We start from the raw sequence: 12,547 nt of genomic DNA, 5'->3' as shown, positions 1-12,547 counted from the left end.
ACAGGGAAGGTGGCATGTGGAGATGGAGGCAGAGACTGGAGTGATGCAGCTGTAAGCCAAGGGATGCTAAGGGTTGCCAGGAGCCACCAGAAACTAAGACGAAGCAAAGAAAGAGTCTTCTCCTAGAGTGTTTCGAGGGAGTGTAGCCTGCTAACACCTTGATTTTGGACTTCTAACTTTCAGAACTAACTGAAAACACATTTCTCTTGTTTTAAGCCACCCAGTTTGTGGTAATTTATACAGCAGTCCTTGGAAACTAATACACCATCATTGCTGTAGATCCCGGCCCTGGCTCAGCCCACCCCTCTCAGCCCCACTACAGTGGTGAAGGAAAGGACCCCACACACAGGCGATTCTCCAAAGGGGCCTTTTAATGCGGCCCATCACGATCACAGCTCTTCTCCCAACCAACATCTTTGAATTCTACATCAACTAGGCCTATTTCCTTCTCAAGGACAAGGGCCCTGCTGTCTTCTCCTTGGATGACCATATTCCAGGAAGAGTTGACTTTAGTAGTGGCAAATAAATATTGGTCCTAGGGGCAGTGTCTGGCAGGTGGCGGTCCCCGGGCTTGTCAAGTCACTGCAGCTTCATGCCACTCCGCCGCCGTGAGTCCTTGCGGGCGATAGGGCTGAAGTTCACGATCTCCTTGTAGATGTGCTCTGGGGAAGGCAGGGTGGCTCAGGGTGGGTAAGGGGGCACTGAGGGCAAGAGAGAGCCCCTCAAACACAGCGTGGAGTGGGGAATCAGTTCAGAAAGGACAAGCAGGAGACAATATCTGCTCTGACAGAAGGGGGCAGGAGTCTCTGGGAGGGCGGTAGGGCAGGCCTAGGTCAGGCAAGGCAAGCAAGGCAAAGAAGAGTGAGCCTGCAGGCAAGGACAAGGAGGGGACTGAGGCCCCAGCTCTTACGCTTCCATTCATCCACTGTGAGCTTCTCATGCTCTAAGGATTCATCAAATGGCTGCTGGGCCTCCGTCTCCTCCTCAGGGTCCCGGAAGGGTTCAAAGAAGGGGTGGGTGAGGGCCTGCGAGGCTGTCAGGCGCTTGTCAACATCCAGCTCCAGCATCTTCTCAAGCAGGTCTATGGCTGCAGCAACAGAGCCATGAACCACACCAACCACCCTCAACTGGGGCAGCTCAGGAGAGCCCACCCACTGGGTGGCAGAAATATTGGGACAGCAGAAGCCCTTCAGGGACAAGGTCCCCAGACTCACCCTGAGGGCTGGCACGTGGGAAGAGCTGAGAGAAATCCTTCTTAGGACTCTGTGGCAGGGACTGGATGTAGGATTTGGCCTGGAAGATAGAAAGCATCCAGTGATCACTGACTGTCAACCCCTTGGGGCTCAGGCCTTGGGTATGGAGCAGGGATTTCAGAGACGCTCCAGTGTGCAGGGCTGAAGGCTCAGGTCAGAGGCAAAGGTGGGATGAGGGTAAGAACATCTGCCAGGGCAGAGGGACACTGGGGGAAGGCACAGGTGACCCCTCCTCCCTAGAGGCCCCCAGCCCACCTACTCCCTGAGTAGCCACGCCCACAGCCCAGACCCCATCTGCCCCTCACCGCCTTGTCGTTCAGCTTCTGCACAAACTCTGCGCCAGGCACCCCGGTCACTTTCAGGATCTGGGTCAGCTGGTCCAGGTCTGGTCAGTGGGTTAAGGCCAGCCTGGCTCTCTGTGGGTAGATCTGAGCCTGCCCTTCCCACAACCCCCATCAATCCCACTGTGGGGACGGTCCAGGCTCCAGAGACACCTAACGCCCTCCTGCTTCCAGAAAAGGAGGTTCGTCCTTCAGGACTCAGTCTCTGGAAGCCTTCCTGACCCACCAGGCCAGGTGAGGATGTCTCTCCAACAAATGCTCCTGGTCCGAGAGTGCCACCTTCCCAGCCCTTATTCCACCTGGTTATTGCAGCCTGCCTCCTTGTTTGCTTCCCCAATCCTTACACTGTGAGCTCCGCAGGGGAGACTGCATCTTCCTACCCAGTGCCACACAGGGTCAGCACACACAGGTGCTCAGTTAGCGTGTGCAGTCCAAAATGCGAAGTACTTCCTACAGGGGGACAGAACTACAGGTAACTTCTTGCTGTTGTTAGCTGTTGTGGCAATGACCCCAATTCCTGGTTATACCATGCACTATGGAATGAAATGCTGCCCTGTCCAGCCATTCCCATGCTCAGTTGCAGATGAAACCATTGTGCACCATAAGGCGTTCATTAGCTGATTTTCAGAAGTAGATCACTGGGCCTTTCTTCCTAGTCTGTCTTAGTCTGGAAGCTGTGTGGAAACCTGATCAGCATCACAGCAACCTGCAAGCCTCCACTGACAGACAGGTCATGGCTACGCCTGAGGTGCATTGGCTGGGAATCCAGCCTAGGTCTTCTGCACGGAAGGGGAGAATTCTACCACTGAACCACCACGGCCCCTGATGGAGACAAGTTTTCTTCATTTTGCTTATCTACATCTTAAAATTGTTCTACAGAGAGCATGTATCACTTCCACATTAAGAAAAGAAAAATTTAAAGTACCTGTTGGATGAACGAATCCCTGAATGAAGTCTGGCCTTTCTACCAAAGGATACAGTCTTTCCCCTTGAACAGAGTTTTCCCTGTCAGCATCTCTGCCATGATACAACCAACAGACCAGATGTCTACTACAGAGTGAGGGAGAGGAGGTGTCACCTCACTGTCTGACAAGGACCAGCTGACCAGTCAACACACAGTAACCAAGATGGTCTCAGGGCAGCTGCCCCACGCCCCTCCCCCAGGGCAGCTGCCCCACGCCCCTCCCCCAGGGCAGCTGCCCACTGACCAGTCTGGTTGTAGTGCATCCAGCTGAGGATCACCTCAGGGGCCCGGTACCAGCGGGTCACCACATAGCCAGTCATCTCAGCGTCTGCGTGCCGTGCCAGCCCAAAATCCAGGATCTATGGCTCAGGGGACACAGAGGAAGGAGCTCGCTGAGGGAACAGGGCTCCCAAGAAGTTTCACGAGGCTCCTGTGGGAGAGGGGCCCACCCTGAGTCTGGGATGACCCTGCCTGTGGCCACTCACCTTCAATTCGCAGTCCTCATTCACAGCTAGGTTGCCTGGCTTCAGGTCCTGGGACAAGAGGAGAGAAAGTGAGCACTGGGCTGAGAGGCAAAGACAGAGCACTCCTCCTGGCTCTGCCTTTGCCCGGCTGTGTGACCTTGGCCAGGCTCCTCCCCCTCTCTGGGCCTCAGGCTTATTATCTGTTAAATGAGAGTTGGACTAGGTGTCCTCTAGGAGCCCACCCAGCTCTAAGATGTTCTTGGAGCCAGAAACACACAGCTCAGGGCTGGTTTCCTTTGTAGCACTTCCCTATAAAGCTTCCCTGGGCCGAGGCTGGGTCTGAAAACCCCACATTCCATGCTCCTGAGGATTACCTCTTCCCTCCACCTTTCCCCACTCCCTGACTGCCAGAGAACCCCTCCAGGAGTGGGATGGGGGCCCCAGGGGATGGCACAGAGGCAGCACTCACCCTGTGGATGACTCCAGCTGAGTGGATGTACTGCACGGAGAGAGAGAGAAGGGTGAATCCGCTGCCCCAGCTTCTGCACCAGGCCCTTCAGGCTGGCCCAGAAACCTCCTCCGCCTTGTCACAATGTGATTCCCCCAGCCCCCAAGTCCTATTGTTGTTGTTGTTAGTTGCCTCTCGCTGGAGTCTGCTCTGACTCATAGCGACCTTATGTACAACAGAACAAAACGTTGCCCGTTCCTATCCCGTCTTTATGGTCATTGGTATGTTTGCATCCATTGTTGTGACTACTGTGTCAGTCCATCTCATTGAGGGTTTCCCTAGCTTTCACTGACCCTCTACCAAACATGATGCCCTTTTCTAGCAATTGGTCCTTCCTGATAATGTGTCCGAAGTAAGCGAGGTGAAGTCTTGCTATCCTCACTTTTAAGGAGCATTCTGGTTGGCCTTCCTGAAACCACAGGTTTGTTTCCCCTCCACAGCCCTCCAAGCCTGCACCCACCTTAAGACCCTTGAGTGTCTGATACATCAGGTACTGAATCTTTTCCTCGGTGAACTCCATCCCCATGATCTTCTGCAGATCCGTCTGCATGAAGGGCATCACCAGGTAGCTAGAAGGCACAAGGGATTCTTGCAACAGTCCCCAGCCCCACCCAGCCCAGGTCTGAGCTTAGAGGAGGGGGCGGGTGGAGCAGAACAGAGGGCTTAGAGATGACCTCTGGTGCACAAGAAGAACCAGCCCCAGCACAGCCAGCCAGAGCCCGACACGGGCCTCCTGACTCCTGGCTCCCAGCCTCCCCACAGCAGGCCACCCAGATGGCAGTGTTCAGAGTAAGCATTTAAATTGGAGCGTACTCGGGAAAACCAAATGGAGCTGTGTTCCCTCTCTTCAAAAGTGCCCTCTCCTTGCCCTCCTCCAGGCCCCACAGAAAGCCAATGGCTGTGAGTTAGAAACATCTGTGACTATTTCCTTTTGTTCCTATCCAAATGTTTTCTTTCCTGGAGAGTCATGCCCAGCTGAGGTGGCTCCACGAGCAAATAAAATGTCTGCCCTTCCAAGAAGGAAACGATACCACCACTTCCAGGAGGATGGAAGGAGGAAGGAGGAGGTGGCTGGGCTTTACGGGATTGCAAAATATATAACTGCTGCTCAAGGCAGTAACAGCAAAGTCCAGAGCAAAAATAATGAAGATTAAAAAATAAATTAAAAAAGAATGTGGTTGAGGCCATCTCCACGACCCTCTGAATTTTTTATTTTATTGTACTTTAGATGAAGGTTTACAGAACCAACTAGTTTCTCATTATACAGTTAGTATACATATTGTTTTATGACACTGTTTAACAACACCACGACATGTCAACACTCTCCCTTCTCAACCCTGAGTTCCCTATTACCAGCTTTCCTGTCCCCTCCTGCCTTCCAGTCCTTGCCCCTGTAGTCTCATTTTGTTTTATGGGCCTGTCTAATCTTTAGCTAAAGGGTGAGCCTCAGGAGTGACTTCATTACTGAGTTGAAAGGGTGTCCAGGGGTTACGCTCTGAATTTTTGAGGACTTTTTTTGCCTGACCACATTCCCGCCAGGACTCTGCCCCATTCACAGTCACCCCCCACCATTTGTGGCCTCTGATTCTTTCTTCTCAACCTACAACTTACTGAAGTCTCATCGTCCTGGAACCACCTTCCGTTGACCTTGCTTCTTCAAGCAACCACCCTTTTTCCAAACTCTTTTCCTTTCCACCAAACATCTAGAAAAGGTGGTCCATACTCTTCGGCCCCACCTTTTTAACTTCCAAACCCAAAACCCATTGTCACTGAGTTAATTCTGACTCATGGTGACCCCAGGTGTGTCAGAATAGAATTGTGCTCCACAGGGTTTTCAATGGCTGTAATCTTATATAAGTAGGTCACCAGGCCTTTTTTCGGTGGTTCTCCTGGATGGATTTGAACCACCAACCTTTCTGTTAGTAGTTAAGAGAAACCATTTGTGATACCCATGGACCTTCCCCCTATAATCTAGCTTCTGTTCCTGCCCTACCGCCAAAACAGTTCAGATCTAGGTCACCAACAGGTCGGATCAAGATACACCCATAGTTCCCATTTTTCATATTTGACCTTGTGCAAAGTCTGACACTCTCTCAAAGATCTCTGCCGATTCTCTCATCTTACCATGTTCTGCACTTACCTCTTCCTGTCCCTAGCCCAGACCTTCCTCTCCTGAGTTCTAGATTTGTTTGCAACTGCTGGTTAAATGCTTGAATGTTCACAGGCTCTTCAAAAGTGAACTTCTAAAATAAAGTTCGTATCTTTCCCCCAAGACCAGTTCTTTCTCCTTGTATTCCAAACAGGAACCTGGGTATCCCCCCGCCCCCTGCCCCCGGCCATCTCAATCAGCCACTGCATCCCAGCAGATACAACATTCTGCCCCACATGGTTCTCAAGTCTGCTCTTGGCATCCCATCACCTCTACTTTAGACTAAGGTCTCCGAGCTGCTGCCTGCTCCTTTCTCACTGCTGACAGAGCTGTTGTTGTTAGCTGTCATCCAGTCAGCCCCTGACTCATGGTGAACCCATGCACAACGGAATGAAACACTATCCAGTTGTATACCATCCCCATGATCAGTTGTAGATCAGACCATTGAGGCCTATCAGGTTTTCACTGGCTGATTTTCAGAAGGAGATAGTAGGCCTTTCTTCCTAGTCCATCTTAGTCTGGAAGTTCTGCTGAAACCTGTTCAGCACCATAGCAACAGGCAAGCCTCCACCAACATGTGGGTGGTAGCTGGGCATGTGGTGCATTGGCTGGGAATTGAACCTGGGTCTCCTGCACGGAGGATGAGAATTCTACCACCAAACCACAATGCCTCCTGCTGCCAGATAGCATCCCCAAATCTGAATGAACTATATCACCTCCCTGTTCAAAATCTCCATGGACTTGAGGCTGCCTGTAGGATCAAGTGTGGACTCAGCTTGACTGAACCAGCCACCGGTGTCCGCTCACCACGCTGTATTTCTCAAAATTGCCCAGACATTCCTTTCTCTTTCCTTCATCTCAGCCTTTGCCCACACAGTTCCTTCTACCTCCAGCCCCTTCTACCTCAGGCAAACTTCAATTCATCCTTCAGGACTGAGTTCAAATGTCACTTCCTCTGTAATGTCCCCTGAAGCAGCACATAGTCCCCAGAATTCTGCTCATACCTAGAGCACTGACCACACTACTGTCATTCTTCATTTAAAAACTGCCCGCTGTACCCTCCATCCCACCCAACACATGGTGCCTTGAGCAGGGGCTGGTGCTTGGTCCTGGTCCGCTTTGAATTCCCAATGCTAAGCCCAGCAATTGGCATTATAGGAAACAACTCAATTCAAAAATATTGCATGAAATTTAAAACAAAAGCATGCTAACAAAGAGGCCTTCAGTTGCATTGAAATAGAATTAAAAAAAAAAAAAAATCCACCTTCCTAAAGGCTTCGAAATCTTAGATCAGGCACTGCATTAGTGAAGCTATAAAGTTAGTAACTATATTTTCTGGCTCTGGGTAATTCTGTCAAATACCTCATTGGCCAGAGGTGGCCAAGGCTTCCCAATCCTCGCTTTATGCTAGAAGGAGCCCCTAGGTTCAGACTTGCACCTGGGCCTCTGGTGAATGGCCAGGTGAGTTGCTACAAACCCTGTGAGGTCTGACAGGTATGTGTATGTGTGTGCGTCTGTGTGCGTGCGTGTGTGCGTGTGTGTGTGTGTGTGTGTGTGTGGTGTTAAGGCTGGGTAACTAGCAACGCAGCTTTTCAGACAGCTCCAGGCCCAGTAAGCACCCTACAAAGCCCCTCCTACCTCTTCCTGCCTGCCTTCCTCTCCTCCCTTGGCTGAAAGAATCTCTTCAGAGAGAATCACACCTTGATAGCCCAGATGCACAGGGCAAGAGCACCCTCCCACTCCCACCCCAAGAGAGAATATGGATCCTCCCCCAACTGGCTCCTGAGTGGCAAGAGGGACCTACAAACGCCCCAGAGCCCAGTGCAGTTGACTCACAAGTCATGGAAGTTGCGCAGGGAGGAGGCTGGGGTGAAGACATCCAGGAGCCCAATGACCTGGGGAAAGGGTCATCAGTGAGAGCTGAACAGCAGATGGCCTCTCCTCATCCCTCTTGTAGGGCTCCAGCCATACACAGGACCAACCACCCTTTCCTAATACACCACCTCCAGCAGGAGGTAAGCCCCCAGGCTTCTTGGGAGAGAACTTGCAATAAACAGTGATGAAGAGTCAGGCTGGGGAGAAGGGGAGGGGGACGTTCCTATGCTCATTGCTCCCAAATCTGGTCTTCAGGGCAAGCAGCACAAATCCAGTCTCAACTCAAGCAGGGACCCAAGGGTGACAAAGGGTGTAAAGGAAGGGCTGGGGAAAGAGCCTTGCTACATGTATCCCTGCCTGCCACAGGGCTGGTTTGGAACTAGGGGCAAGATCACCCCTGGCTGGAGGCCAAAGGGGATGGGTTTGCTGAAGAGGGAGAGGGCTAAAAAATGTGCACAATATTTTGAAATCATGATTTTGATTGTTTGCCCTCCAATCTAGGTGTCCTGGAGCAAAACTTGGTTGTGAGGCCCAGCACTGGGTCACTGGTTTTCCTAGACATTTCTATCAGATGGGACAGGGTAATGGTTATGCACTCAGGCCTGGAGTCAGGATGCTGAGGACCAAATCCACTAACTAGCCATATAACCTGTGAGCTTTTCTGTGCCCCAGTTTTCCGATCTGTAAAATGGGAGCAATATTACTTGTCTCATGTGGCATTATGAAGATTAAACAAGTCAGTTTATGCAAAGCTCTTAGAACAGTGCCTGACACATAGTAAGTGTTCAGTAAGTATCCACTATTATTATTATTGGAGTCCTGGTGGCAAAGTGGTTAAGAGCCCAGCTGCTAACCAAAAGGTCAGCAGTTCAAATCCACCAGCTGCTCCTTGGAAACCCTATGGGGAAGTTCTACTCTGTCCTACAGGTTGCTATGAGTCGAAATCGACTTGACAGCAACGGGTTTGGTTTTTATTATTATTATCTGGGTCATCCATGGAGACAACCGTAGCTAAGAGTCTAGTCCCAGCTGGCCACCTGCTCTCAGGCCTAGGACAAATCACAAAGTTCCTCTGTGCCCATTTCCTCATAACAGTGAGACTGTAGTTTGTACCTTACAAAGCCCATTCTGCTCCATTGCCACAACTACTCTTCGCACTCTTTCTGGGAATTGAGCAGGGCAGGTTCTGACGTCCCCATTTTTATAATGAGGTGAGGAAAAGAAAGCTACTGGGAAGGGGCGGTGTAGCAGGGAGATTTCCGGTCTCTGGGCCCCGTCCTGAGCTCTCCGTACTCTCTCAGGCCGTCTCCAGCACCCACCCAGGGGCCTGCCCGTAAGCACCCCCCGGGCCCAGCCTACGTTCTCATGTTGCATGTGTTTCAGCAGCAACAGCTCCCGATAGGCCCGCTTGGCAAACATCTCAGACTGGAAGGGCCGACTCAGCTTCTTGATGGCTACCTTCTCCCCTGACCGCTTGTCGATGGCAGAGCTGTAGGGACACAGGCAGGTCAGCTGGAAGCACCCACCTCAGATCCAGGTAGTACCTCCCAGGTGACTCCGGGGATCCCAGGAGGTCCTCCCTCTCCCACTCCTTCATCCCCATCGTGGGCTAGGCTGGGGAGGACATGATGCCAACCACCTGGAATGTGGGGGAGCAGCAGGAAGCACAATGAGGTGTACTGCACTACAGCCAGACATGTGTTAAGGTGGACAAGGTCAGGTGCAGGGCGGGAACCTCACTCTCCATGCAACTGGGAGTCACGTCCTCCTCTTTGGGCCTCAGTGTAGCTAGCTCTAATTCAACCCAGAGAGACCCACACAGCCGCCCAATGAGAAAAATGAGATGGCGCTATGTCGCCTCTGACACAGCCTGGGGCTTCTCCCTCATCCTCCACTCTGCAGTCCAGCCTCCCTCTCCCTCCCAGCTCCAGGAAAAGCCCCTGGGAGGGCCTTCAAACCCTCAGGATGCTGGGCCTTGGGGGTCCTAGGTTAAGGTTGTGGGTATCCATCCCAGAGCAGCCAGCAGAAGGGGACACCTAGGGCCAGCCCGAGAGTGCAGACGGTGAAGCGGTCCAGGCCCACGCTTGTGGGGAGGCTCCCCTCGCGTCCCAGTGCCTAGGCGCCCGCCCACCGTCCGCCCCGACGGTCTCAGGCCCCCTAAGCCCCCAGCGGCCGCGCAGGCCCGAGGGTCTCACCACACGGCTCCATAGGCCCCGCTGCCTACGTGCGTCGGGGACACGTAGGTCTTGGGCAGCTCCCAGGCGGTCTTGTTGACGTCCTGCTTGTAGAAGCCCTTTCTCCGGGTGAGGCTCATCCCGGGCACCCAATGCGGAAGACTCAGCTTGGCGGCTGCGTTCGCGGCGCGCCGGGCTCCCAGAGCCCGGGTCCCCGCTCTCGGTCCCGCGCCGAGCCCGCCCCGCGCAGCCCGCTCCTCCCCCCGCAAGGGCGGGGACACCGGGCCCGCGACGCGTCCCACCTGCCGGCGCGCCCAGGTGCACAGGGCGCGGCCACTCCCGGGCCTGCCCCGACAGCCCTGCGCTGGGGAGGCCCATGTTTGCGTGCAGCTGTGAGAGTGCGTGGCCCTGAGGACAGACAGATCCCGAAGCGGCAGGTGCGGGCCACCTGAACAGACTCGCTGTCCTGCGGGAACCGGGAGCTTCCAGGTCGAGGGCGCGGGGGCGAGGATTTGAGGACCAGAGGGGCTTCCACGTGGGGCGGAGGACTTGGAAGAGGGGGCCTTCTAGCTCCCGTACAGCCGGGACTCTAGGAATAGCTCGCCGGGAATTTCGGAGACGATTTCAGATAAAAACAAAACTGTTTATTATGGAAAATAGCAAAATATACAAGAGTAGACAGAATAGCCCGGTGCTTCTCACGCTTGAATGTGCACACGAATCCCCTGAGAATTTTATTAAAATGCAGATTCTGGTTCAGTAGGTCCGGGGTGGGGCCGCAAGTCTGCATCTCCAACCAGCTCCCAAGCTCAGAGGGCCTCTGGGCCACGCTGGGAGTATGGAGCTCTGATGAACTCCATGACCCCAATCTCTCAGCTTTAACAATGACATCAACTCATGGACAGTTTTATCTACAAGCCCTTCTCTCAACCCCATTATTTTCAAAGCCCAGGCATCATATTTCATTCATAAATATTTTTTGTATCCCTAAAAGATAAGGATTATTTTTAAAAACATAACCTCAATATCATTTTACACTTAATAACTGTAGCTCCATAATATCAAGTATCCAGTCTAGGTTCAAAATTTCCGGTATCGAGCATAGTTTTTGCTGGCTCCGGAGGGCAATTACAAACCAAGGCTTTCTGCCACCTATGTCTGGTGGTTTGTGCAGCCTGAAGATGATTTCTGGGCTGAAATTAAATCACAGAGGCCCCTGAGGACCAAAGGGGAGGTCTCCGGATGCCTTTGCCTGGGACACCTCCCCTGTCCCAACTTGTCTGACGCACGGTGGCCTGGAGATGGGGGTGAGGAAGGAGTGGGGACCACTTGCTCCACTTTGTTGAAGGGAGAGGAGGGGTCTTGAAGATGGAAAGGAACTTTCCATGGCCTTTAGCAAGCTGGAGATCTGCACTAGGCGATCTGCAGGCCCCAAACCCAGCCCCACAGCCTGTCCCATAAAGACCGGCTTGGCCTTCCTTGCCCAGGCACCACCTGGAAAATCATTTCCGGGCGAGGGATCTGACAGAAATGCCCAACAGGCATTTTAGGCAGGAAATTGATCCTATTCATCTTTGGCACGCAGTAGGACCAATAAATGTATGGAGAATGAAAGGAGGAGTCAGCCTATTAGAAATGAAAAAATATTTAATAAACACTTGTTTGTCATGTGCCAGACATTGCTCTAAGTGTTTTACATACACAGCTCACTTAATCCTGGTAAGAGGCCTATGAATCAGTACTGTTATTATCCTCATTTAGAGATGAGCAGCCTGAGGTACAGAGAGGTTAAATACCTTGCTCAAGGTCACACAGCTGGTACGGGCCAGAGCTAGGTGAAGAAGCTAGTACAGCCTGGTTCGGGAGCCCCTGCTCTTGACCACGAGGGTTTGCAGGGTATGCAGGTTGAGACAAGAGGCATTGCTCTTTTAAGGAAATGTCCTGTGTTTCAAATAATCTGCCTCGCCAGCATCAAAGGACGGGTCTATAGGTCAAACCATATCTCTTCCAGCCCATCCTGCCCTGGGGTATCTGACAGGTTCCCTGCCTTCTTCCCAGCCCCATCCCCCTACTCCAGCCTTGGGACCCTCTGGGAGGAGAAGGGATTGCGAGCCTGGGGGCCCTGCAGGATGTCAGACCTTTGGGGTTGATGGTGCCAGAGGAAGGCACTTTGTTCCTGAAGCTGGGCAGTGTTAAAAAAAAAATCAACGCCCAAAGAAATTAAAATATAGGATTTACCTTGAGCAGTTATTGTATACGCATATAGGGAGACCATCCTGATTTCTAAAAAAACAAATGACTCAATGTAGGCTAGTTACAATGAAATTTATAAAGAGAAGAGGAAGGAGAATAGAAAATCAACCATTGGCAAATCTTAGCGTGATTGATTGAACCCTGTCCCCTCTACTGAGATCAGCTGACATCAGGTTGCTAGGTGATCTCTGGCCTTGGTAGAGGGGCGGGGAGGGCCATCATTTGCACAAATGTTTAGGTGTAGTCCAGAGGTGTTCAAATGATAAAAATTACCTCATCTCTCAGGAAGGAAAGGGAATTACCTAAAGTTACTTTCTTTTTTGCATTAGACAAACCCTGACCTACCTGTGGTTAGCAAATGTCTTTATCACAAAGGGGTTTGCAAAGATTTTATCACTGTCCTTATTATTAACACTCCTTTAAGAAGCTGGAAAAACCCAATTTAATAATTCAACAGTTTTGGGGGGTCAGGCTTTTACTGTTAACTTTGGACTCAAGGGTAAGATAAGATGTCTGTTATTCATTTTTTTTTTTTTTCCATAGCAAGGTCCCGGAAGCCAGAGCAT

At 51.9% G+C, this 12,547-nt stretch overlaps 1 protein-coding gene across 2 annotated transcripts; it reads right to left on the bottom strand.

Annotated features, from left to right (window-relative positions):
* Window positions 1-359: 359 nt before the first annotated feature.
* Window positions 360-9,987, bottom strand: MAPK13 (mitogen-activated protein kinase 13). 2 transcript variants are annotated; one of them, XM_049890635.1, is made up of 12 exons: window positions 9,750-9,987; window positions 8,914-9,043; window positions 7,516-7,574; window positions 3,991-4,099; window positions 3,492-3,521; window positions 3,044-3,091; window positions 2,803-2,917; window positions 2,573-2,644; window positions 1,559-1,638; window positions 1,215-1,293; window positions 911-1,087; window positions 360-662 (listed from the first exon to the last, which is right to left on the bottom strand). In XM_049890635.1, the coding sequence occupies exons 1-12, from the start codon at window positions 9,866-9,868 to the stop codon at window positions 580-582; spliced, it is 1,101 nt and encodes a 366-aa protein (XP_049746592.1). In that variant the 5' UTR covers window positions 9,869-9,987; the 3' UTR covers window positions 360-579. The 2 variants fall into 2 exon arrangements, with proteins under 2 accessions (XP_049746592.1, XP_049746598.1); XM_049890641.1 differs by having other exon boundaries at window positions 2,573-2,641.
* Window positions 9,988-12,547: the final 2,560 nt, after the last annotated feature.

Source organism: Elephas maximus, chromosome 1 (assembly GCF_024166365.1).
Source record: "Elephas maximus indicus isolate mEleMax1 chromosome 1, mEleMax1 primary haplotype, whole genome shotgun sequence".
NCBI classification, from domain to species: Eukaryota; Metazoa; Chordata; class Mammalia; order Proboscidea; family Elephantidae; genus Elephas; species Elephas maximus.
The sequence above is the reverse complement of the archived record's forward strand: the minus strand, read 5'-3'. Positions and strand labels throughout refer to the sequence as shown.